Raw genomic sequence first — 21,930 nt, forward strand, 5'->3', positions numbered from 1 at the left:
ATCCCTGAAACATCAACTTTTCTATCAGTAGTTTGCCTCGGTTTAAAAATTGATCGTACTCAGAGCATGCTCTTGAGTACGGAATAAGTTGGGAGACATAAACACCATATACAGGCGATAACGGATCATTACTACATAAATAAGAAAAAGCTGAAGTCATCTCGTTTGTCATACAATTTAGTTGTTAGTTGGCCCTTATCGTCTTTAGTCAGTAAACACCTAAATATGAAACAGATGTTGTGGACTTTGTGGTGTCTTTTATTTCGAGTTCACTGGGATATAAATCGAGACATATGAATGAAAATGACTATTGTAAATTGATAAAACGTCGTCCATATATCTTAAAATCGAGTTGATGGCCACCTGAAGTGTTTTCTTATCATGGAGTTTTTGAATAAATTCTTCTTCAAAAGAATGTAAAAACAAGTCAGCTAATGAAGGAGCACAATTAGTGCCTATCACATTTCCACCAGATTGTTGGAAGACCTGGTCTCCAAAGACTACATAAATGTTGTCAATGAAGAACTCCAGCATCCTTTTAATATCATCTCCAAAGTACTTAATTATAGAATCAGAGTGATTTTTAAAAAAAATGTCTTGATGACCAATCACAGGTAATAAAAATTTCCGAGTTCCATTTTTATTGAATTTAATTTAAACATTTTATTATGCATAATCATAATAGGATTGGACAGCAGGCACTGCCTATATAAGTCCTCTCCATAAAACAAGGTCAAAGGCAAAGAAGCAGTTGTCTATATCAAAAAGCATATTTTTAAATTTTTTTTTTTTTTTTGAATTCATCATGAGGAATGGTTTTATAAAGTGTAGATATTAAATGTTTTTGACTTTTGAAAAATTTGGTGATTAAATATCCTAAGATCATCCATGAAGACTTATTTGGATTTTATCAAAGGCAAGAAACAAAACTCAATGCTTACTTCTAATTTTTCGATTCCTATTCAAAAGAAAGAAGCCCAATGCAATCAATCTTAAAATATTTCTATACTTGAAGTAACATACATGTATTAATAACCTCTTTCAAAATTGCTATACAGTTAGATTTGTTTTAGCTGGATACTTTTCAGTTAATCTGAAAAACTAAAGAAACCAACATTATGAAGACCGTTTTGTCTAATCTGAATATTTTTTTCAATATCAAAAGAATACTTTGATCAAAGAAACCTATGAAATGCGTAGGCTTACATGAATAGTTTCATCAAAATATTGTCTTTTCTTCTGCTGTTGAGCTAATACACAAATCTAACACAAAATTCAACAACAAAAACTTTGCAATATTTGGTAAAAAATTTATTCACATAGAATTTAATTTATTCTATGTATATTTACATGAAATAAATTATAGTTATCAATAAACTATGAACATTCTGAATTGATGCATAACAATACCATTTTCTGGATTGACAAAATAATCCTAATTTTACCCTCCCTTCCCCCTCAACACCTGTTTAGTTAAGTGTTTTAAAAATAGCGAGTTGTTACTAACAGAGCATTGTTACGAAAATTTAGGTATGAGTGTTAGATAAATGCTGATAATGTGATGATGGTGTTTTTTTATATACAATGCTGTGGACAGGCAGTATTTCCCCGACAATGGGAACACTAGTTGTACTGTTACCGGTATATATGGTCTTCCCTGCAGTTAAATGTAGTCCCTTAAATGTACACAGAACAACAAAATCTTCACAGGACTTACAATGATAAATGCTTCACAATGGGATGATGAGAAATAAAATGTATACAAATATTACTTAAAAAATGGAGAAAAAAAATTCACACAAACTTAACATACACCCTATATCACACAACATCATGACGTAATAACTTCAATGAATATCCCAACTCAAATCAGTTTCTCAATAAGTGAACCTCAACATGTCTGTTTGATTGTATCTTTATGTCCACAATCTTTAAATATTTCAAGAACTAAGATAAAACAGCAAATAGCAATTTACTCCCAGGAAATTAAAACTTCTATTTACAGTATTGGGACTATGTACAAATAGATCTGTTTTCAATGTTATCACATTAATGCTTATCACTACCAAATAAAATGTTGTACAAAATGAATGAATACTTTATAAAGCTTTCCATATTCAGATACAAGTTTACTCACAATAACCTAGCAATAACGAGACAAATTTTGGGATTATCTTCAGATGTCCAATATTGAGTAAAATCTTTTTTATCAATAATATATATACTGAAGAAAACTGTCAACCTATCATTTTCAACTGAGTTTATTTTTCTACTTACGCTTGCTTAAGTACAATTTATGAAAATTAAATATTTTTTACTTTCACTCAAAATAACAAATTTTTACCAGAAAACTCTATCATTCCTTATAACTGTTGATATTTTTTGTGAATAATGGTAAGTAACCTTCAATATATGACTGGAACAAAAAAAATCTAGATGGCAAATAGGGTAATTATTGCTGAGATCTTTTTTTACAAAACCTACCACTGGCCTCCGGTGTTCTAAACACAAAATACAGTCAACATATATATCTCTGTTAACAATATTGCAAATATTATACAGATGGCAATTCCTTACAAAGAGGTGATATATGTTTTATATCTATGATGAAATTATCATTCCTTTTGGAGAAATGATCAGTAACATAATGCATGAACTGTGAGCTACATTCTATGAGGCTACAGACTCTGATGGTAAATGTTTAGAGGAGGAAATGTCATCACTTGATAAACAGGTAACAGCACTATTAGAGAAGCCAGAGTCACACGTACTAGACACAATACTCGACGACAGAGAGGAGGAGGACACACAGCGACCACTCCCGTCTGAGTAAGACTCCTGTAGTTCATAATGAGAACTTTCACCGTTAGTTTTCAGTTTTTTCTGTACGGGTTCTTCTCCGTCATAAACACCATTCACAGCGACTGATGAAGAACTTGTAGCAGTCTGTTTACGCTTGTCAGGACTGACCGTAACAACTGTCGGGGACGCCCCCGATACGTCCAGCTCCCGCGGCTCGATCCGTACAGAGGATGCTCCTTCCCCGTCTATGTGGGGTCTGAGATGATTACGTTTGGGGTCTCCATAGATGAGGGAGTGGACAGGGCTAGCTGATCTCTCTCTAGTGGGGGCTGGTACTGGACTCTCCTGGTCATCCAGGAACCGTTCCATATAATCTCTAAAATAAACCACCAAGGTAAAACAATTTCTGACATCAACTCTTTGAAAAAACAAATACGTAAGAGAATTTTTTATTTGAAAAAACTTCTGCAACCTTTCTAAATAAATAGTTTCCTCATTGATTTCAATTTCTGGTTTCCACAGCATCTAGATACATAAAATTAATTAGTTAAACAAAGATCTTACGTTATTCCTGGGTGTAAAACATATTTTCTTTTCTCTATTCTGTTTTTGTTGGCAAACACATCATGCCTCTCTGTTTTCTTCCACAGATAATAAAACTGTACTAATTCTCCTACTGATCTCGTCTTCACCTTCAAAGCAATGAATGAATACCATGTAGTGATTCATGTTGTACAGTATCATCTGCTGAACTTTTAGATATTCTTAGTACTAAACCTACCTTGTTTTGCTGAATGAGGTAGAAATCTTTTCCATATGTTCGGAGCCCATTCTCAAAGTTACGACACTCTTCCTCTGACCAAAGGCTCATGGGATCTACAACACAAAAAATGATATTTTTTTCTCTTCTAAGTACAGAGGACAGATGTTGATACGATAAAACTTAAAAAGACTCTACAGATTTGTCTTACAGTGCTGCCTGAACTGTGATATAAATATACTCCTATACCTGTGGGTGGGACAGCCTGCATTTTCCTCCTCCTCAGAGCTTCCTCTATATTATGTCCACACTGAAGTAACATATACAAAGCCTACAAAAAAGAACAAAACTAATGTCACAAGAACAATCTTAAGCAACACTCTTTCTGAATATTCTTTAGATTCCTAATGCATCAGTTTCTTTAAATAATCAAAATATGATGCAAGTTCAAAGGGTTGACCTTCCCCCATACTCACCTGTTCATCATCCCTGACATGGGCCCCCGTGGGTAGAGCATTGGCTCCTGTACCATTCTGCATAATCTGGTTTTTCACTTCCTCTAAGTACTTCTCCACAGCTATAACATCAGTATGTTCATATTTTATTTAAATTAATATACATGTACATGTATAACTTACACAGGTCATTTGAAGACTTTTTGATTATCCAAAAAAGAAAACCTACCTGCAGGGTCTTCTATCTTTGACGGATCCCATAACAAACGGTCTTCATTTTCATATGCTACAGAAAATACAGAATTAATTTATTTTGTGGTTACAACATAAGTTATATTATGAATTTTCAGATTTGTCCCACTTCCCCTAGTATTAACACTACTTCATCTTATATGTGAATTTAAAACTGTGTACATTACTCATCTTTTCTCCTGATTATTTTGTTGTGTTGAGTTTTTGGGTTATTTTGCTGTGCTAAGTTCATGGGTTAGTTTGTTTTACCAAGTTCTTGGGTTATTTTGTTGAGCCAAGTTCGTGGGTTATTTTTTGTGCCAAGTTCAACATTTACTTTGTTGTGCTAAGTTTTGGGATCTTTCTTTCTAGCCTTACCTGGTGCATCACCATATTTACAAAGTCCATCTGGAACAGTGGCCTGATAGTCAGATCCAACTTGGATTGTCTGTAGAAAGCAGAGTATCAAAATGTATAACTGTAATTAATTTACATCATAAGTAACTATTAATACAAAACTAACAACCAGATGAAAATGCAACAAATATGTTTATTGGTAACCAGTAATTTATATTTATAGAACTGACCTTTTTCCAGTCATCCATGGGTTCAATAGGATGGTAATCTAAATCCTCTTCTGATTCAGAATCCTCATCACTACCCTCCTGACTTTTAGCTGTCAACAAAATAATAAGTCATAAAAAATTCTAATGAAATGCAATGAAAGAAAATAAACTCTGAGAAAGTAAATATTATGGTGTGCCTATATATATATATATATATATATATATATATATATATATATATATATATATATATATATATATATATATATATATATATATATATATATATATAATGAATGTAAAGTAGAATGTTTGGTTATGCTTGTTGATGACAAACCACTGAGGAGTTCTTTTCAGGAGCATAGTAGTCTGGATAAAGAGCATTAATGTTTCTACTTATACCTGAGGAACCTATTATTTGGAAAAAGAACATAAATGACTGCGGGCTGAGGAACCTAGCTGTTTCATTTTAGAAAATTTATTAGCTGTACATTTGAGAAGCCTGGTTGTCTGGGAAGAGGACAATAAGGGGTTTAACTTACACCTGAGGTGTCAGCTGTTTTGGAACAGGACATTAAAGGGGGAGAGGACATAAATGAGGGGTTCTTCTTAAATCTGAGGGATTCTACATCCACCTGAGGAGCCGGACTGGCTGGGATGAAGACATTAATGAGGAATTCTACTTGCATCTGAGGAGCCCTTCTGGGAAGAGGACATAACTAACAGATTTACATCTCAAGAAGCATTGTTAATGAGGGGTTCTACTTACATCTGAGAAGCCTGGCTGTCTGAGAAGAATATATATTAATGAGGGGTTCTACTCACATCTGAGGAGCCTGGCTGTCTGGGATGAGGACATTGAGGGGTTCTACTTACATCTGAGGAGCCTGGCTGTCTATGAAGACAATATTAATGAGGGGTTCTACTTACATCTGAGGAGCCTGGCTGTCTGGGAAGAGGACACACTACTGAGGAGTTCATGTGCTGTAGTCTCTTTGTCATCATCATCATCACTGGTCTTCAGAATGTCTCTAGCGATTTCGTCTTTGTCGAGTGTGAGATCATGATTACTGAGGATCTCTTCCTCACTACTGGAGCGAGTGTCTTGTCTCTCCTCTGCCACCACTGGTCTGGGCCCTCCTCCATAGCCATACATAGCAAGCAAGTCCTCCAGAGGCATCTCTCCCTCCTGTTACAACATACATATCAACAGATAATCAGAGGCATCTCTACTTCCTGTTACATCATACAAATCAAGAGATTATCAGGGCATTCCTACTTCCTGTTTCTTGTTAATACAGTATTTTATTAATTGACTTTGTTTTGAATAACATTATTTAAAGTTGAATACATATTAAAATTAATGTAAGGGAACAAAAAAAGTAAGAATCAATTGATATCATATTTTTCTTGAAAGACCGACATGAAACCTGCCAAAAAAAAAAAAAAACTGCCTGCCTCATTGAATTTTGAAATTTTTTGCCTGAGAAACTATTAATTTTTTATGGCCTTACTGTCAGTGTGTGAAAAATCCTTAGGTAAACACAATGGAAGTGCATAAAGAATGTATTACCGAACATTCTCAAGAGATTATTACGTCAGGTCAAGAAATCTCTCGGATGTAATAGGTAATACATTCTTTATGCACTTCCATTGTGTTTACCTTAGGATTTTTCAGCGCACTGACTGAAATTGTGTTTGAAGATTAATTGTGATGCAGAATCAATCCGATAGCATGAATCAAGACAGAAAATGTAGAGACAAGGTGAACCTACATTAAAGGTTGAAAAAAAATAAATACATGTTTTTTAACCCAGAAAGACCAGCAGGGGTATAATGTAAACAAACCGGCAAAGCATACCTTTCTCTCTTAAAATGTAAAGTATTTTTTGCATGTAACGTTATTTTGTGGTTTTCCCCAATTTCTCCTATAGTAGACATGATAAATAAGTGTAATAAAATTAATTTGTGAGGAAATGTCCAACAAGCCCTGGGGTTGAATATTAGAGGGGGGTCTTGTTCACAAGCACCTGTGGGGTCAGAATATCCTGAGTATTCGGCAGAGGCATGTGGTGTGGAAGGATCGTAATTTGCAAAAATCTGTCTCAGTTATTCTCCAGCATTCTGATCCATACAGGAGAGTTGATACAACACATGCATTATATATTTTAGAGAAATTACTCGGTTTCCCTGCATAGATCTTCCTGATGAAAATACAATTCTTCTGAGATGAGTCTGATTCCTTGAAGAGACCTACCTTTTCTAAATCTCCTAGTTCATCACAACAGCTCTCCCCACTGAGTGCTTCTTCTTCCTCCAGAGTCTGTTCATCATCGTATTCATGAACTAACATGTCAGCTGAAGGATCAAAGTCACGATCTGTGTCTACACAAAAGAAAAATATGTATATTTCAAAATTGAAAAAAATAAAAATCTGAAGTACATTTTTTATGCTTTATAAAACAAACCTAAGTCCTTATTTTGGACATTAATATTTTTCCATTCTAAGCATACACAGTAATTTGCTAACAGAACTACAAAATTATTTAAAAGTGATGTTTGCAGTTTTAATCCCCAGATGCTAAAGTTCTTATTTGACTTTATTATACCTAGTTCAAGGCTTAATTGAGCCTTTTTGGTACAAGGTCCTATGCCCTTTCAATTTGGAATTTTGAATCAAAAAATGAGTAAGAAAAATTCGAAATATTGATGAATACAATGTTTTACTGTACACTAAAGACAAGGATAAAGTAGGCTTATCCTCTATGCATATTTTTATACAGTCTCAGAATTCAATACTGTTGATAAAATGCACAGAATGTTCAATCTACTTGTTCTTGGGTATTTTTTACCTTATTTTATGGGAAAAAGTAAATTTTTATCATTACATTTATCATGTCTCTTACTCATCATGCTCATAAGCAAAAAATGTGTCTCAACTATAGGTATGCAGGTAAATGAAAACTCAAACAAGCTGTGATAAGAGAGCACTTTTCCTTTGCATTTAGTAAAACATAAAATTATCATGGAGTAAGACCGGCACCAACAGTCCACCACTGGAAAGGGGGGGGGGGGGTATACATAGAAATTAAAGGAAAAATGTTGATATCGTACTAAAATGCTTACCTGGGCTGCTGGATTCACTTGTACCAGCCTGAAAAGAAATTAAAAATAATTTTAATCACATCTCAACGACAACATAAACATGGGGGAAACCCTATCTGAACCGAATGACCGCCGCACTCTAAACAAAAATCCAATTTCGCGCCAGTCAAATCTTCAATTTCCCCATCAAAACTAAAAAATAACCTATAAAATTTACAGAATAAAAAGATGAATATCAGATGTTTTGAAATACATATGCATCGAACATCAAAATAGACTAATAAATTTCCATTTCAGGGGAATCCATAAAGATATTAACAATATTCCAATAGATACCTCCGCCATCTTTATCAAAAATTATGGGATACGCTAATTTTAAATGAAATCGAGGCTAGAATCTTACCGGATATCGAAATTCTTTGTATACGAACAGTCTATTGGATAATTGATTTTATTGTCCACGAACGCATATGTATATATTAAAAAAGAATTAAATGTTGACACTTCATATAATAAGTTTTATCAGAATGCTGAATGACTCTATTTTGAATATGTAGGAAACAAAATGCTTGAAAATAATTCATTTATTGAAAAGTAATGCATATAACGCCAGATGGGGTCTCATCTCTCTACCAATCAGAACCCTGCTATCAAGCGATAGTTAGTTTCTCTTGGCAACTGAAAAGCATTGTAATATGGCGACTATTTAGCAAGTGTGCGAAAATTTTAGTAACAGAACTTTGTGAAACATGTCAACGTCAAAGTCCCGCAAAAGTCAATACCTAAATCCAGGGTAAATGATAAAGACGTTATAGTATTTTTATTTTCTGCAAAAGCTGTTGAAGCTTCAGAGAATTTTTCAAAGTTTGGAATTCTTACAAGAAGTCATTTCGAATTGACTCTGCCTCTGTTGTTATATGATTTTCTCAGGTTTTATTTATTTATTTATTGTAGCAAATAATAATGTAAGATCGTTTAAAGCTAACATAGCTACTTCATTTCAGAGACACAACTATTTATAATGTTATTTATGTGTCTGTTTGTTATAATAAAACTGTAACAGGAAAGGAGAAAATGTATGGCTGGACCGGGAATCGAACCCGGGATCCCTGCATCACTAGTCAGGTGCTCTACCGACTGTGCTCAGTTGGTAGAGCACCTGACTAGTGATACAAGCCGATATCCATGGCCCAAACCATTACATTCCTCCTGAAATTGTCTTCGCCCTCGAAGACACAACCCAAGTTCTTATTTGCCCCTGGCAGGACTTTCACCTGCAAGTCCAGTGGTGGTGAATGGCACTAAATGTGTAACAGGAAAGGAGAAAATGTATGGCTGGACCTGGAATCGAATCCGGGACCCCTGTATCACTAGTCAGGTGCTTTACCCCATTACAAAACAATCAAGTATCAATTGTCATACCAGTGCAAATACACACAAGAAAAGTATTTTTCAAGTGGTCTGGTTTTGTTACTTTTTACTTTGTGCGATATAAGCATAAAAGTTTTTCCTTAAAATCTGATTTTTGAAAAAAAGAAAGGTATTAAAATAATAGCACTCATTTGACCAGTTAAGAATTTTTTACAGGACTGAGTAGTTCTAATAGATTTGAGAGATAATAATTTTTCAATAGACTGTTTCACGATAACTGCGGTACTGCTCTTTTGCAGGGCAAAATGATATATTTTGGTGAAATATGACGTAAAAGTAATTGTTTAATATACGTCATTTAATTATCTGTCATCAAAAACTTCGCCAAATATTGTTATTTTGCCCTGCAAAAGATTAGTACCGCAGTTATCGTGAAAGGGTTAATTAAATTGATATCCTAGCTTATTCTTGACATAAGGCTTATTAATATTTGTTTGAATTTTGCAATGTTTTGATATATTTTATGGACTGTCCATTAGAAGTTGTAACAAGATACACAATTTGATTCCAACTTTTTAGTACCAGCCAAGTTGCAGCCAGCACTACATCACGGAAGGGAAATGTTGGTGCTTCAGTGAATAAAAGCAAATATGGAGGGGGTGGTACTATGTATGCCAGTGTCCGATCACGGACTAATATCCTGTCATCAGCCAGCAAAAGAAGTGTGGCTCAGAGTGACAAGGCAGTTACCAAACCACCTGTTCAGGTGATCTATTGTTGATTTTGACCAGTTTTTGTATTACTTTGTAATATGTTGACGGTGCGACCATTGGGGTGAGCTAAGTTGTGTGTAATTTATTACAGTGGAGTCTTGATATTATGTTCATAGTTTAATACAATAGAATGCTTATTAGGTTGGACAGTACATTTCTAAACAAACTTAAATTGAAACCTTTATTACGATGTCCCAAAATGCTTGGATTCGGTTTTACATTGTGGCCAAAACAAAATGAACTCAGTGTATTTATTCAGTATTAATCAAGAACATACACTAAAGCAGCCACTAAATAAACATTGAAATATCTGTGGTCTGATGGGGTGTTAACTTCCAGGCCCGTTAGGTGTTTAGTAACACTTGACTGATCTCACTCCAGGGTTGTCCCTAAGACCTGGGGGCCAGGGAATTTCCCTGCCTATATTGATGTAATCCCCCGGTTATTTTGGTATTCCTCCTAATTTCCCCATTAGGGAAGGTACCCCAGATCCCCACCGACTTTTTAGATGTCCCCTTCTATTTCAATTCTTAGTGACAACCCTGTCACTCTGACACAAGGTCTTTCCTTTGATAAAAAATTTGAAACAAATAAACTGTAGATTTATCTGTGCATGAATAATTTAAATTTTCATATCTTTACAATCAAATTAATAAAAATAATCCACATATAAAATATTGTATTTAATCATTTTTGTATGTTAAACCCATTGTGAGCCAATTAAGAGCATTACCACAGTCATGAAAAAACAGTCTATTTGCATTGCATTGTGGGTAAAGAGGTTACTCTGAAAAAAAAAATCATTTGGAGCAAAGTGCGCAATCTGAATTCTCCCTTTGACCAGGCATTGCTTCAAGATCTCGCAGTGCCAGTGACACTTCATGCTGCTCGCTGCACTTACTATAATTAAACTTTTTTTTTTTTACCAATTAACTATATTTATAATTTCTAAGGTCTATCATTCAGAGAGCTCTAAGAATCTACTTTCAGAGAATAATTTCTCTTGAGACTTGTCGTTTTTGATTGTTGAATGATAAAGCTAGTAAAATAGTAGAAATCAAGGGATTTTTTTCTGGTCTCGTTTGTTGTGAGTATTTTGTTATTCTAGGTGTTAGATGAAGCTGGTAATGATGTGGTCCTGTTTGTTGTATTCTAGGTGTTAGATGAAGCTGGTAATGATGTGACTTCACTTCCCCTGTTACATGTTTGTTGTATTCTAGGTGTTAGATGAAGCTGGTAATGATGTGACTCCACTTCCCCTGTTACATGTTTGTTGTATTCTAGGTTTTAGATGAAGCTGGTAATGATGTGACTCCACTTCCCCTGTTACATGTTTGTTGTATTCTAGGTTTTAGATGAAGCTGGTAATGATGTGACTCCACTTCCCCTGTTACATGTTTGTTGTATTCTAGGTGTTAGATGAAGCTGGTAATGATGTGACTCCACTTCCCCTGTTATATGTTTGTTGTACTCTAGGTGTTAGATGAAGCTGGTAATGATGTGGTCATGTTTGTTGTATTCTAGGTGTTAGATGAAGCTGGTAATGATGTGACTCCACTTCCCCTGCTACATTCAGATCCATCAGCTGTGAAGAAGAACCAGAGTAACATTCTGGCCGACAGCTCTGCTGGAACAGTAAGTATATAACGCACTGTGTTGATCACTCAGTAGACTAGCTTTCCATCATCCTCAATACAGAAGTTTTAAAAGCATGAGTGTTTGGCATTAGATGGTTTTTTTGAATTGTATAATTTTTTTTAATTCAGCCCACAGATCTCATGTCCCAAGCCTCCATTTACAACACAGGAAATGTCACAGCAAGTACATTTGGAGGCGGACCCTTTACAAGGTAACTTCATGGTACCTCTCTCAGAAGCACCTAATACAATTCCTATTTAAGAAGTTTCTTCTCAGTACTTTCTTTTTCTGTTTTTTTTCTCCCCAGGTCTGTGTTCAGTGCATCTCAAGGAACAACTTCAGATTCTATGATGGGGGAGGATATTACAGAACCCTCCCAAGATATGTCTTCAGCATGGGCAGGTAATCACCACAGCCAAAGGTTGTCATACTATTACATCTTAATTTTGGACAAGTATTCAGCCTTCAAGACTATGTGAATTTTATTTTGGGACTTTATTTTCTCTATCTTTCCTTCATTTATGGAAAATAACATCACGAAGTTCACAACTTGATGAAAAAAGAAATTACAATAGACAAATTTAAAAATGCTTTAATGCCTTCAAATACTTCATCTGCATTTCCAGATTGTGGTGTATTATTTTAGTACATTATATGATAACGGATGTTTCTGTTTGGCCAGATATTCGTCACAAGAGAGAGGAAGTAAAGGAGACATTGACGGATGCCGACCTGGAGAAGATAGTTGACCTGACACTGACCGAGACAGAAACCATCTGGTTACTGGACATGCCTGGAACCTCTGTGTCAACAGAGTCTGAGGAAGCAGCAAGTGTTAAAAAGAGGAACGAAGAGTACCAAGAGGTACAACAATTCATAGATGTCAATAATCTGTGACTGAAATTACTGAGTGATTTAAAAATATTTAGAAGTGTAATGTATTGAAAACTTTAAATATAAAGATCAGCAATATGTTTATGGAATAGAATTTAAATCTGTTGGACGAAAATCAAGAAAATACTCTGCTGGTTGTAGTTAAAGAAGACAAGAGTGGGGAATGACAGGTATGCAGAGAGAGGGATGAACACATTCAATGAACCAGCCAAGTATAAAACAGTCCAGACAACAAAGATAACCTGTGTAGTAAGTCATAATACAGGTCTAAGAAATGTGATTCTCTTTGCTCAGTTGTAGAAAATTTAAAGCATTTAACTAATGTGATTCTCTTCGCTAAATTGTGGAAAAATTTAAAATTATGAATGAATTTTTATCACTACAATAAGATGTGTGAGGCATGTAGGAAATAAAAAAGAATCAGTATTTTCTATTAGAGTGGATCTAAATTACAGTAATTTGAGACTATCCTTTTCTTCCGTTTACTTATTTAGTAATAAACTGATTGTAGGACTCAGGTGTCATGGCAACAACTTGGGACATGTATGACACATTTGAACAGAGGGACCAAGAAATCCGAGGTACACAAAGCTTATAGGAATAACTATGTTGTTGAAAAATTAAACTTATAAAAGCAGTTCAATGCTATATGAGTTGTTAAGTGAATTTGATAATTTTTGTAGCAAAAGAGAAAGAGGAAGAAGAAGAGGGTACAATCAGTCGACCGAGCAGCCCAAAGGAGGCAGAGGAGGGTAAACCAGCCTCCAAGACAGACATCGGGGAACCCACAGGACTGGTCCGCGAAGGTAGTGCCCACTCTGTCAGGATAGGTGAGAGAAACATGTAGTCTGTCAGCTGTAGACCCAGTAGTTAGTAGTACAGTAATTGTAATACTGTAGTAGTCCATCAGATGTAGACTCAGTATTTAGTAGTACAGCAACTGTAGTTAGTACAGTAGTTGTAGTACAGTAGTTAATTCAGTAGTAGTGTTTAGGTGTTAGATGTTGTGTCAGTAGCTAGCGTAGTGGATAGGTGTGGAATAAAAATAGTAGGATAATGTAGCATTCAAACTTGACAAGTGTAACATTAAGTAATAATACATGTAGTATTACAGTAATGTAAAACAATGTCATTTTATATTTTTCAGTGGTTAGTTGTGTCTGTATGAGATTTTGTTCACACTATAAGATAACTGTTGTTCTTTCTTATGGAGCTCTGAGTTTTGGAATTCTGTTGAGGTGGACTGTAGTTCTATAAGGACGAATGGACCAAGTTTGGTTGATAGCTGATCCTCCTTTGGGAAATTTTTTAAATAGGAATATACAAAACTTCTTGAAAAAGTTTTTACATGTAACTCTGATAACAAACATTTAGAAAATGTTTAAATTTATAAATGTTTTCTGCCAGGTTTGTTTAAGAATGTTTCTTGTGACAAAAGTTGTCAGTTTCTCCTTACTCATTAGCTGAAAAAACCAGTGCAATTATTAGATCTCTACAGTATAAAAGTTTTAGCTTAGCTTTCAAATACTTAAATTTTTCTTTTTCTTCTTTACCTAATGCTATTTTGCTAGGTAATTCTAAGAGTAAAATGGGTTCAGGTAGTGTTGTGTTTTTAGGAAGTTACCTGGTTATATTGTCAGATATTTTGTATTGTCTCACTGAGATATCCTTGTATTGTCTCATTGAGATATCCTTGTATTGTCTCAGTGAGATGTCCTTGTATTATCTCAGTGAGATATCCTTGAATTGTCTCAGTGACGTACCCTTATATTATCTTAGTGAGATACCCTGATATTAGCTCAGTCAGATAGACTACACGCTTCTCTGATCCTTTTCCTGAAGAAATTTATATGAAAGTGTATCAAACTTAAAATGATAGAATTTTTTTGAGAAAAAAAAGATTTTAAATATAAACTCAATATCGAATTTTCAGGGTTGATGCACTCTTTAATATTAGAATCTTTGACTGGTTGTGTGTTATTGTATTGATTTATTCACATTAACTGTTCTTTCTTATGAAGACTCTGTGAAGCCTCATGTGTCTGAGCGACCCCCTACAGGTAAGGTCTGGTTAATGGCTGTCTTTGGATGTCGTGATATACCTGTACACTCTCACAAGCATTGGTTTGTAATGTCCCAACAATATAGTTACAATAACAATTCTCAGTGAAGACAAAGGAAATGGACGATGAAGGAAAATAACAGATTTTTTCCTTTTTTGAAAAATTATATTTACCTGAAACCTTTTTACAGGGTAACTCTTATAAAAGAGAAAAATGTATTATTTATTTTCTATGTAGTACATTTGTGTAACAGATCAAACAACTCCACACAAACCTCCTCACTGGAATGTTTATCCACCCTCTCTCCCCTTGAGTGTGCCCATGTATCTGCTTTCTTCACTCTCTTGAATATATATAGTAATTGTATTGTCACTTTATAGTACAAAGAAATATTAATATTATCACAGCAAAGGTTTGTGTACAAATTAAGTAATGTAAATCAACCTTAAGTTGTCGGTTTTTGTCAATTTTCAAGTATTTTGATATTTTTACCATCTTTGGATCTTGTGGTTTTATAATGCAGGCGTTAAAAAAAATCTTCAAAGGTTAAAAAAAAGAAGTACCAATATCTTTCCATCTGTATTGTTAATCTTTAAACAAGTTAGCCGTTTTCCTTTCTTTTTACAGACATTTGTAGAGGATAATGATGAAAATATAAAGTCTAAATGAAAAATACCATGTTTATACCTGTTCACTCTGTATTATATATATGTTTTTGTGTGAAAATCAACAGCAAGTAAAAAGTCAGAACATCTAAATGTTGTAACTTTACTTTCTGAGTGGAAATTTCACAATTATACAGTGAATAAAAAGCGAAGACAACTATTTATGTTTAAACTATCAATGATGACAGGTATAACAAGAAAGGTTGTCTCCCCTAAATTGTCATGCTGTTTAATGTGTTCATCTGAATGTCAAATTGTTAAAACCCATCGCCTGAAAAAGTTATACATCATTTCCACTTATATATTAAGATCGGGTGATTTAAACTTGCATAGTAGTTAGACACTTAATAGTAATTAACATATTAAAGTAGGATGAACATTATTGATGCTTTTTACTTTCATTGTATGATTGCAGATGGAACAAATAATCATAAGATTTATGACCAATTACTTTTGGTTGATCTCTGTTATTCATATTTTTGAGGGGGAATTAATTTTTAAATAAGATAAATAAAAGTTATGATGCACATGTATCATATCAACAAGAATGATACTCCAATATCAATACCATGTATTCCACTTTTAAAAAAAAAAATGCCTTTAAATTTTGTAAATAAAATTCTGCTTGAAATGAGGAATTCACATGATGACTGGACTTGAAATATCTATAATGATTAAGAACATGGAGAAGGCTCCTAATTGTCATCAGTTGATCGTTATAATATTTTTACTTCAGAATAATCTTACCTGTGATCCTTCGGACATTATTTGTGCTGTACTCTGTCTGTGGAGAACTTCTACTGATTCTTTCCATTTTTCTTCAGAGAGTCGAGCGACCATGGCCTCCTCTGTTGCCGGTTCAGAGAGCGTGTTTGCCAGCAAAGAAACTGGAGTGTCCTCCATTCCCAGTGATTTATCAGCCGTAGAGGAGGAAAAAATATTCAAGGTTTTCACGCTCTCTCAAATTCTCAATTTTAAGTTTTACACATAATAACAAATGACAAATTTTTAAATATTTTTCAAACAGTGTTTGAATTAGGCTCCTACTAAATATTTTTGTTGTGTTACAGTCAGAAAATTTCCAAAGAGATTTATTTATTATGGAGCGAGTGGTAAACCTGAACACATATCAACCAAAACAGGCATTATACAGGAATTTCCCCATTATACCAGGTAATTCACATACCAGGTAATTTACATACCAGGTAATTCACATACCAGGTAATTCACATAACAGGTAATTCACATAACAAGGAAAACAACAGAACAGAACTGATTATTGAGTTTAAATGTTAATAAAGAAAAACAATAAAATGAGTTGCTTTACTTTAGATATGGACAGAGAGAGTACAGAGCTAGGAGACAAACAGGTCAGCATGGTCAGTGACATGGGGCCAAACTTTGACCGTCTCTGGTCCTACTCATGTAAACTGACCAGTGGACGCAACATCAGCTGTATGTCTTGGAACAAGCTCAACCCAGTAAGTATATAAAAAGATTTGTTTGTAGCAAGAAACCAGTAAGGAGGGAAAAAAATGTGTGTACATGTAATGCACATTTTTTTTGCTACTTTTAGAATCATAATTATGTACATGTATTATGTTCATTTCTAATGAAAAGGTAGACATTTGATCTAAATAATTTTCATGTTTTTATTAGAATTCTCTGAAATTTTATTTTGGTTCTTACTGATTAGTTTCAAATTGATTGACAGGATCTGGTTGCTGTAGGATACGGGGAATTTGAATTTTCAGATCAGAAGTCCGGCTTAATCTGTTGCTGGTGTCTTAAAAATCCTGATGTATGTATTCAAATGAAAATAATCTCTTAAAATTGTAAAATGTACCCATCATTGTAACAGAGCACCCATTGTGCTGTAAATCCTAATCTCTTGTCTTTCCATTACATAACAGTATTGTAATAGAGCACATGTTTTGCTGTAAATTCTTCTCTCCTGTCTTCCATTATTGTTTTTTTATAGAGCACCTGTTTTGCTGTAAATTATACTCTCTTTTCATTCTATTACAGTATCCTGAGAGAGTGTATGCCTGTAAGGAGGGGGTTACAGCTATTGATTTCTCCAAGGCCTACCCCAATCTTCTGGCTGTAAGTCATATACAAAATAATCACAGCTAATACGTACTGTAGAATTGGTTATTTTACTGTGACATTGATTTTTGTAATAAAGTCAAGATGTTTATACTATGAATCTGTATTTGTTGTCAGGTTGGTATGTATGATGGAGGGGTTGCCATTTACAATGTGGCCAGCAACAAGGATGAACCAATCATTGACAACTTGTAAGTGTATTGCATCATATTCTAAAATAATTCAGAAAACTTTCTAATATTCTGATTCCTTAAAGTTAAATCAGGAACGTGCCTAATGGAATAATTCTTTATGTTACTTGTTCTTTGCCAGCCACACACCTGGTAAACACACAGCGCCAGTGTGGCACATAAAGTGGATCGAGAAAGAGCGGGGGTCAGGGGAGGAGACATCAGAGGTAGTAGTCTCCATCTCTACAGATGGTCGGGTCACTCAGTGGTCCATTAGGAAGGGATTCGAGTGCTATGGTAACATTATGTTTCTTGGTTTTCTATTCATATTCATATAACTTCTAAAGAGCACCTATTGTAAATCCAATTTGTTTGCCTGGTAAATGAGATCTGCATGACATCATCACTGATGTTTCTGATTATGGTTTTACTGTCCATGAATAAAATTATTTTTCCTGTTTTTAATAATAATTTACTGAATTACTTTCTAAATGAAACAGAATATAGAGAAAAGACTCTGACAATCTGACATAAATGTAGCAAAAGTAATCCATTTGACAATATTTATTTTTTCCTTATTTATGTCTATTTACTTCTAGACATCATGAAACTGAAGAGAATGCCCACAAGAATGGGAGGAAAGAAAGAGAAGAAAGGTGAGGCCTTTATCTCCAGACATGCTGGAGGGATGTGCTTTGACTTCCACCCCAAAGAACCAAACATGTAAGTAAGGTTTTTATTGCACAGACGCATTTCTTCTGACAATTGTAACAATTTGATCACTCAGGAAATGTTTGTGTTTGACAGATACGTAGCAGGGACTGAAGAGGGCCATATCCACAAATGTTCTTGTTCATATAATGAACAGTATCTAGAGACCTATTATGGGCACACAGTAAGAATTCAATTTGAATCTTAGTTTTATAAATGTAATGAAATTTTTATCACTTCTTTTTTATAATCAACTTTTCCTATTTGTGTGACAGGGTCCAGTGTATAAGATAGAGTGGTCCCCCTTTGTCAGTGACATCTTTATGAGCTGCAGTGCTGACTGGAGCATCAGACTGTGGCACCAGGAGAGGACACAGCCAATCCTCAACTTCTTCTCCTCCACAGTAAGTATACAGGGAACGAAAACAGTCAAGAAATGGCTTCATATTAGTATTGCAGTATTTATAAGAGTATTATGATATTTGTCATTACATTATTGTTGTGCTGCAAGCAGTCGTTAAAAAAAGAACAGTCTTGACCCCATTGTTTAAAATTCTGAGAGTCTAACTACTTTGAATTTTTATAGTAAGCACAACTTTAATTACTTTACTCCTTTCTGTTTTTGTCAGAAATCAGTATATGATGTTGTTTGGTCTCCTAAATCTTCCACGGTGTTTGCTTGTGTGAACGAGGGAGCTGTGGAGGTCTGGGATCTCAGTATCAGCACGTGAGTTCTTATCAGACAACGGATTCTGACTTTTCCTGAAGAAATATCTCAAAACTTAAAATAATACATCCACATATATTTCCTTATTTAGGTTGGACCCAATCATCACCAATAACCCAACATCAGGTGCCAAAAAGACCTCCGTCTCCTTCTCCAAGAACTCAGATGTAAGTGACTGACCACAGTGTCACATTGTCTGATGAGGTGGTATTCAATGTGGATTGCTGTGTAGCTTATTTTCTGACTCTTTATTTCAGTGTATACTGGTAGGTGACAGTAAAGGAGAACTAACGGTGTATCAGCTCAGAAGTATGCCTGAACCTCCAGCTAATCAGGTCTGTAATCAACCTAATTATAATCACATTATTATCAAAGACGTTTAACAAGAGATCGCTTTTTATCTTACTGTTATTAGATCACAAATCTCAATAAGCCCCTTTTCTTGAGTTACATGCTTTTCCTATTTAAACAATAAAATACTTTCTTTGTTTTTTAAGGTTGAGATAATGGTTTTGACATTGCAGAAAAATACATAACTTGCATATATAAGCAGGTTATGTAAATTTTTTCTGCAATGATTGCAACCGTTACCCCTTGCATTAACAGAGAAAGAAAGACATTTCAATTGTTTTAGTCATTTACTTATATCTGTATAAATTATTTGTTTAAAGTGGGTGAAAGTATGTAAATTATTGTATTGTTTCATATAAATGGCTTTAAAACAAATTCTAACTAGTTTGATCGTTTATAAGTTGATAAAGGCAATCGATTTTCATAAGAAAATAATGATAAAATATTAGTAGATGTAAATATTTTCTTATAAATGATAAGAAATTCCTACTGAAAATTACATAAAGAAGACTAGAGTCATGTGATTGTTTGTGATGTTTTAGGAGGATGCATTAAGGAACGTGATCAAGGCTTCCCTGGCTAGTCAGCTACAACAGGACCTAAAAAAGAAAGAAGAGGAGGCCAAGGAATTAGAACAGGACATTGACGAGGACATCTAGATAACGAGGATAGAAAGGGCAAGACAGACCACAAAGCAAGCACAGGGATCTGTGTCATGTGTGCATTTATAAGAACTTCATCACCCATACATGTTTTACTCCCTTTATTGAATGGGAAAAGACTTGACAACCTTGATAACACATTTGGGATGTAATTGTTTATTTGGACAGTCTTTATGATGTTATTTGAATTATATGTCTTACTATTGTTGAGACTCTGAAAATTCCGTCCTGTCTTGTTTTTGTGATATTAACAACTGAACAATTATTTTTTTGTATTTCTCATGTTAATTTTACAAAATATTAAAATATACAAATAGACCTTACTTCTCTGTGTCAGTGGAAAGTACTTATAATGTCAAAGTTCAGCCTCATTAATCTAATTTGATAATTACATATTTTTATGATGGAGCCTTTTGTGTGACTTGTAAACAATTGAATACATTCAAATAGTTCTTATATAGCTTAATTGATGTCAATATTGATTTACTGGTACATTGTAGCATCTATGGATGAAGGAAAGAAAGAAATTATGCTCCCCCCCCCCCCTCCCCTGTCTGAGGGTCTAAGGAGTGGGGCCAGAATCATCCAAGCTGATAATTCAAAAATTTCTTTACTCAAGGACTGTAACTGTAAAATTTAGAATATATATAAAATATATTTTACTGATATATAGTAAACCATAGGAAACGAAGCTTTTTTATAGATGTGCCCCCTCAATAATTACTCTGATGACCTTTGGATTTTGTTTTTGTTTTGTTGTTGTTGTTGTTTTCTTTGTTGATGTTTTTTCCCCACCCAAACTAAAAATGTTTGGTTCTTCCCCCCCCCCCCCCCCCCCATCACCCCTTTTTCTATGGGCCTGAAGTCTTCTACCAGAATTATGAAGTTTATGTATGTTATGAATGCCTGGATTAGATTTAATGGCCCAAGGTACATGACTGTATACTATACTGAAGTTGCTTATTTTTTTCACTCCTGTACATCTATCAGGCAATCTGTGAGCCTATGAAGAGGAGATATCCCTCTACCAACATGTCCACTAACTCCAGGATTCAGGTCCCAGGAAGGGCTAACTTTCTGCTTCTGCCAAGTATAGCCAATAATCAACAAGCTGATTATTATGGCAAATGTGGTGCGCATGATATTACCAAAATTAAAACTTTAAAAGGTTAAAATAGTGTTTCTTATTTATGGTTGGGAAGCCATCACATGAGACCTAAAGGTGTATTCATAACTTTGTTGTAATTGAAAATTATTTATGCAGCTGGACATGAATAGCAGGCAAATCTGTCGGTAGCAGGCAAACTTGTTTGTAGCAGGCAAACTTGTAAGTAGCAGGCAAACTTGTTTGTAGCAGGCAAACTTGTTAGTAGCAGGTAAACTTGTTAGTAGCAGGTAAACTCGTAAGTAGCAGGCAAACTCGTTAGTAGCAGGCAAACTTGTTAGTAGCAGGCAAACTCGTAAGTAGCAGGCAAAATCGTTAGTAGCAGGCAAACTTGTTAGTAGCAGGGAAATTTGATAGTAGCGGGTAAACTTGATAGTAGCAGGCATACTTGGTAGTAGCAGGTAAACTTGTTAGTAGCAGGCAAACTTGCTAGTAGCAGGTAAACGTATAAGTAGCAGGCAAACTTGTTAGTAGCAGGCAAACTTGTAAGTAGCAGGTAAACTTGTTAGTAGCAGGTAAACTCGTAAGTAGCAGGCAAACTCGTTAGTAGCAGGCAAACTTGTTAGTAGCAGGGAATCTCGCTAGTAGCAGGTAAACTTGTTAGTAGCAGGCAAACTCGCTAGTAGCAGGTAAACGTATAAGTAGCAGGTAAACTTGTTAGTAGCAGGTAAACTTGTTAGTAGCAGGCAAACTCGTAAATAACAGGGAAACT

The 21,930-nt window shown here is 34.7% G+C and overlaps 2 protein-coding genes across 4 annotated transcripts; one reads left to right on the forward strand and one right to left on the reverse strand.

Annotated features, from left to right (window-relative positions):
• Positions 1-1,298: 1,298 nt before the first annotated feature.
• LOC133175052 (mesoderm induction early response protein 1-like) lies at positions 1,299-8,309 on the reverse strand. Its single transcript, XM_061310149.1, has 12 exons — positions 8,256-8,309; positions 7,941-7,968; positions 7,072-7,199; positions 5,745-6,003; positions 4,836-4,924; positions 4,627-4,696; positions 4,247-4,303; positions 4,039-4,139; positions 3,812-3,893; positions 3,584-3,678; positions 3,367-3,494; positions 1,299-3,178 (listed from the first exon to the last, which is right to left on the reverse strand). Exons 1-12 carry the CDS (start codon positions 8,262-8,264, stop codon positions 2,671-2,673), a joined length of 1,554 nt encoding a protein of 517 aa, XP_061166133.1. The 5' UTR covers positions 8,265-8,309; the 3' UTR covers positions 1,299-2,670.
• A 283-nt stretch (positions 8,310-8,592) lies between these two features.
• On the forward strand, positions 8,593-20,371 carry LOC133175051 (dynein axonemal intermediate chain 4-like). 3 transcript variants are annotated; one of them, XM_061310146.1, is made up of 24 exons: positions 8,593-8,712; positions 9,870-10,056; positions 11,588-11,698; positions 11,830-11,912; positions 12,009-12,103; positions 12,384-12,565; positions 12,737-12,844; positions 13,107-13,176; positions 13,279-13,401; positions 14,617-14,655; positions 16,148-16,269; positions 16,394-16,496; positions 16,656-16,804; positions 17,038-17,124; positions 17,352-17,429; positions 17,550-17,623; positions 17,745-17,899; positions 18,202-18,325; positions 18,410-18,497; positions 18,589-18,717; positions 18,943-19,040; positions 19,132-19,207; positions 19,298-19,375; positions 19,934-20,371. In XM_061310146.1, the coding sequence occupies exons 1-24, from the start codon at positions 8,669-8,671 to the stop codon at positions 20,048-20,050; spliced, it is 2,520 nt and encodes an 839-aa protein (XP_061166130.1). In that variant the 5' UTR covers positions 8,593-8,668; the 3' UTR covers positions 20,051-20,371. The 3 variants fall into 3 exon arrangements, with proteins under 3 accessions (XP_061166130.1, XP_061166131.1, XP_061166132.1); XM_061310147.1 differs by lacking the exon at positions 14,617-14,655 and having other exon boundaries at positions 13,279-13,425; XM_061310148.1 differs by lacking the exon at positions 14,617-14,655.
• Positions 20,372-21,930: the final 1,559 nt, after the last annotated feature.

The sequence above is a fragment of the Saccostrea echinata genome, unplaced genomic scaffold (assembly GCF_033153115.1).
Source record: "Saccostrea echinata isolate AGI-Se365-2 ecotype Australia unplaced genomic scaffold, CSIRO_AGI_Sech_v1 ptg000060l, whole genome shotgun sequence".
NCBI classification, from domain to species: Eukaryota; Metazoa; Mollusca; class Bivalvia; order Ostreida; family Ostreidae; genus Saccostrea; species Saccostrea echinata.

Bases quoted from the DNA above. Each gene is read 5' to 3' on its own strand.
- LOC133175052 (XM_061310149.1), bottom strand. The intron at 4,925-5,744 runs GTAAGTAGAACC...TTTTGTTGACAG, and splicing joins GACAGCCAGGCTCCTCAGAT to CTAAAAGTCAGGAGGGTAGT. The intron at 4,304-4,626 runs GTAAGGCTAGAA...TATTTTCTGTAG, and splicing joins TAAATATGGTGATGCACCAG to CATATGAAAATGAAGACCGT.
- LOC133175051 (XM_061310146.1), top strand. From the start codon at position 8,669: ATGTCAACGTCAAAGTCCCGCAAAAGTCAATACCTAAATCCAGG. The intron at 11,699-11,829 runs GTAAGTATATAA...TTTTTAATTCAG, and splicing joins CCGACAGCTCTGCTGGAACA to CCCACAGATCTCATGTCCCA. The intron at 13,177-13,278 runs GTACACAAAGCT...TAATTTTTGTAG, and splicing joins GAGGGACCAAGAAATCCGAG to CAAAAGAGAAAGAGGAAGAA.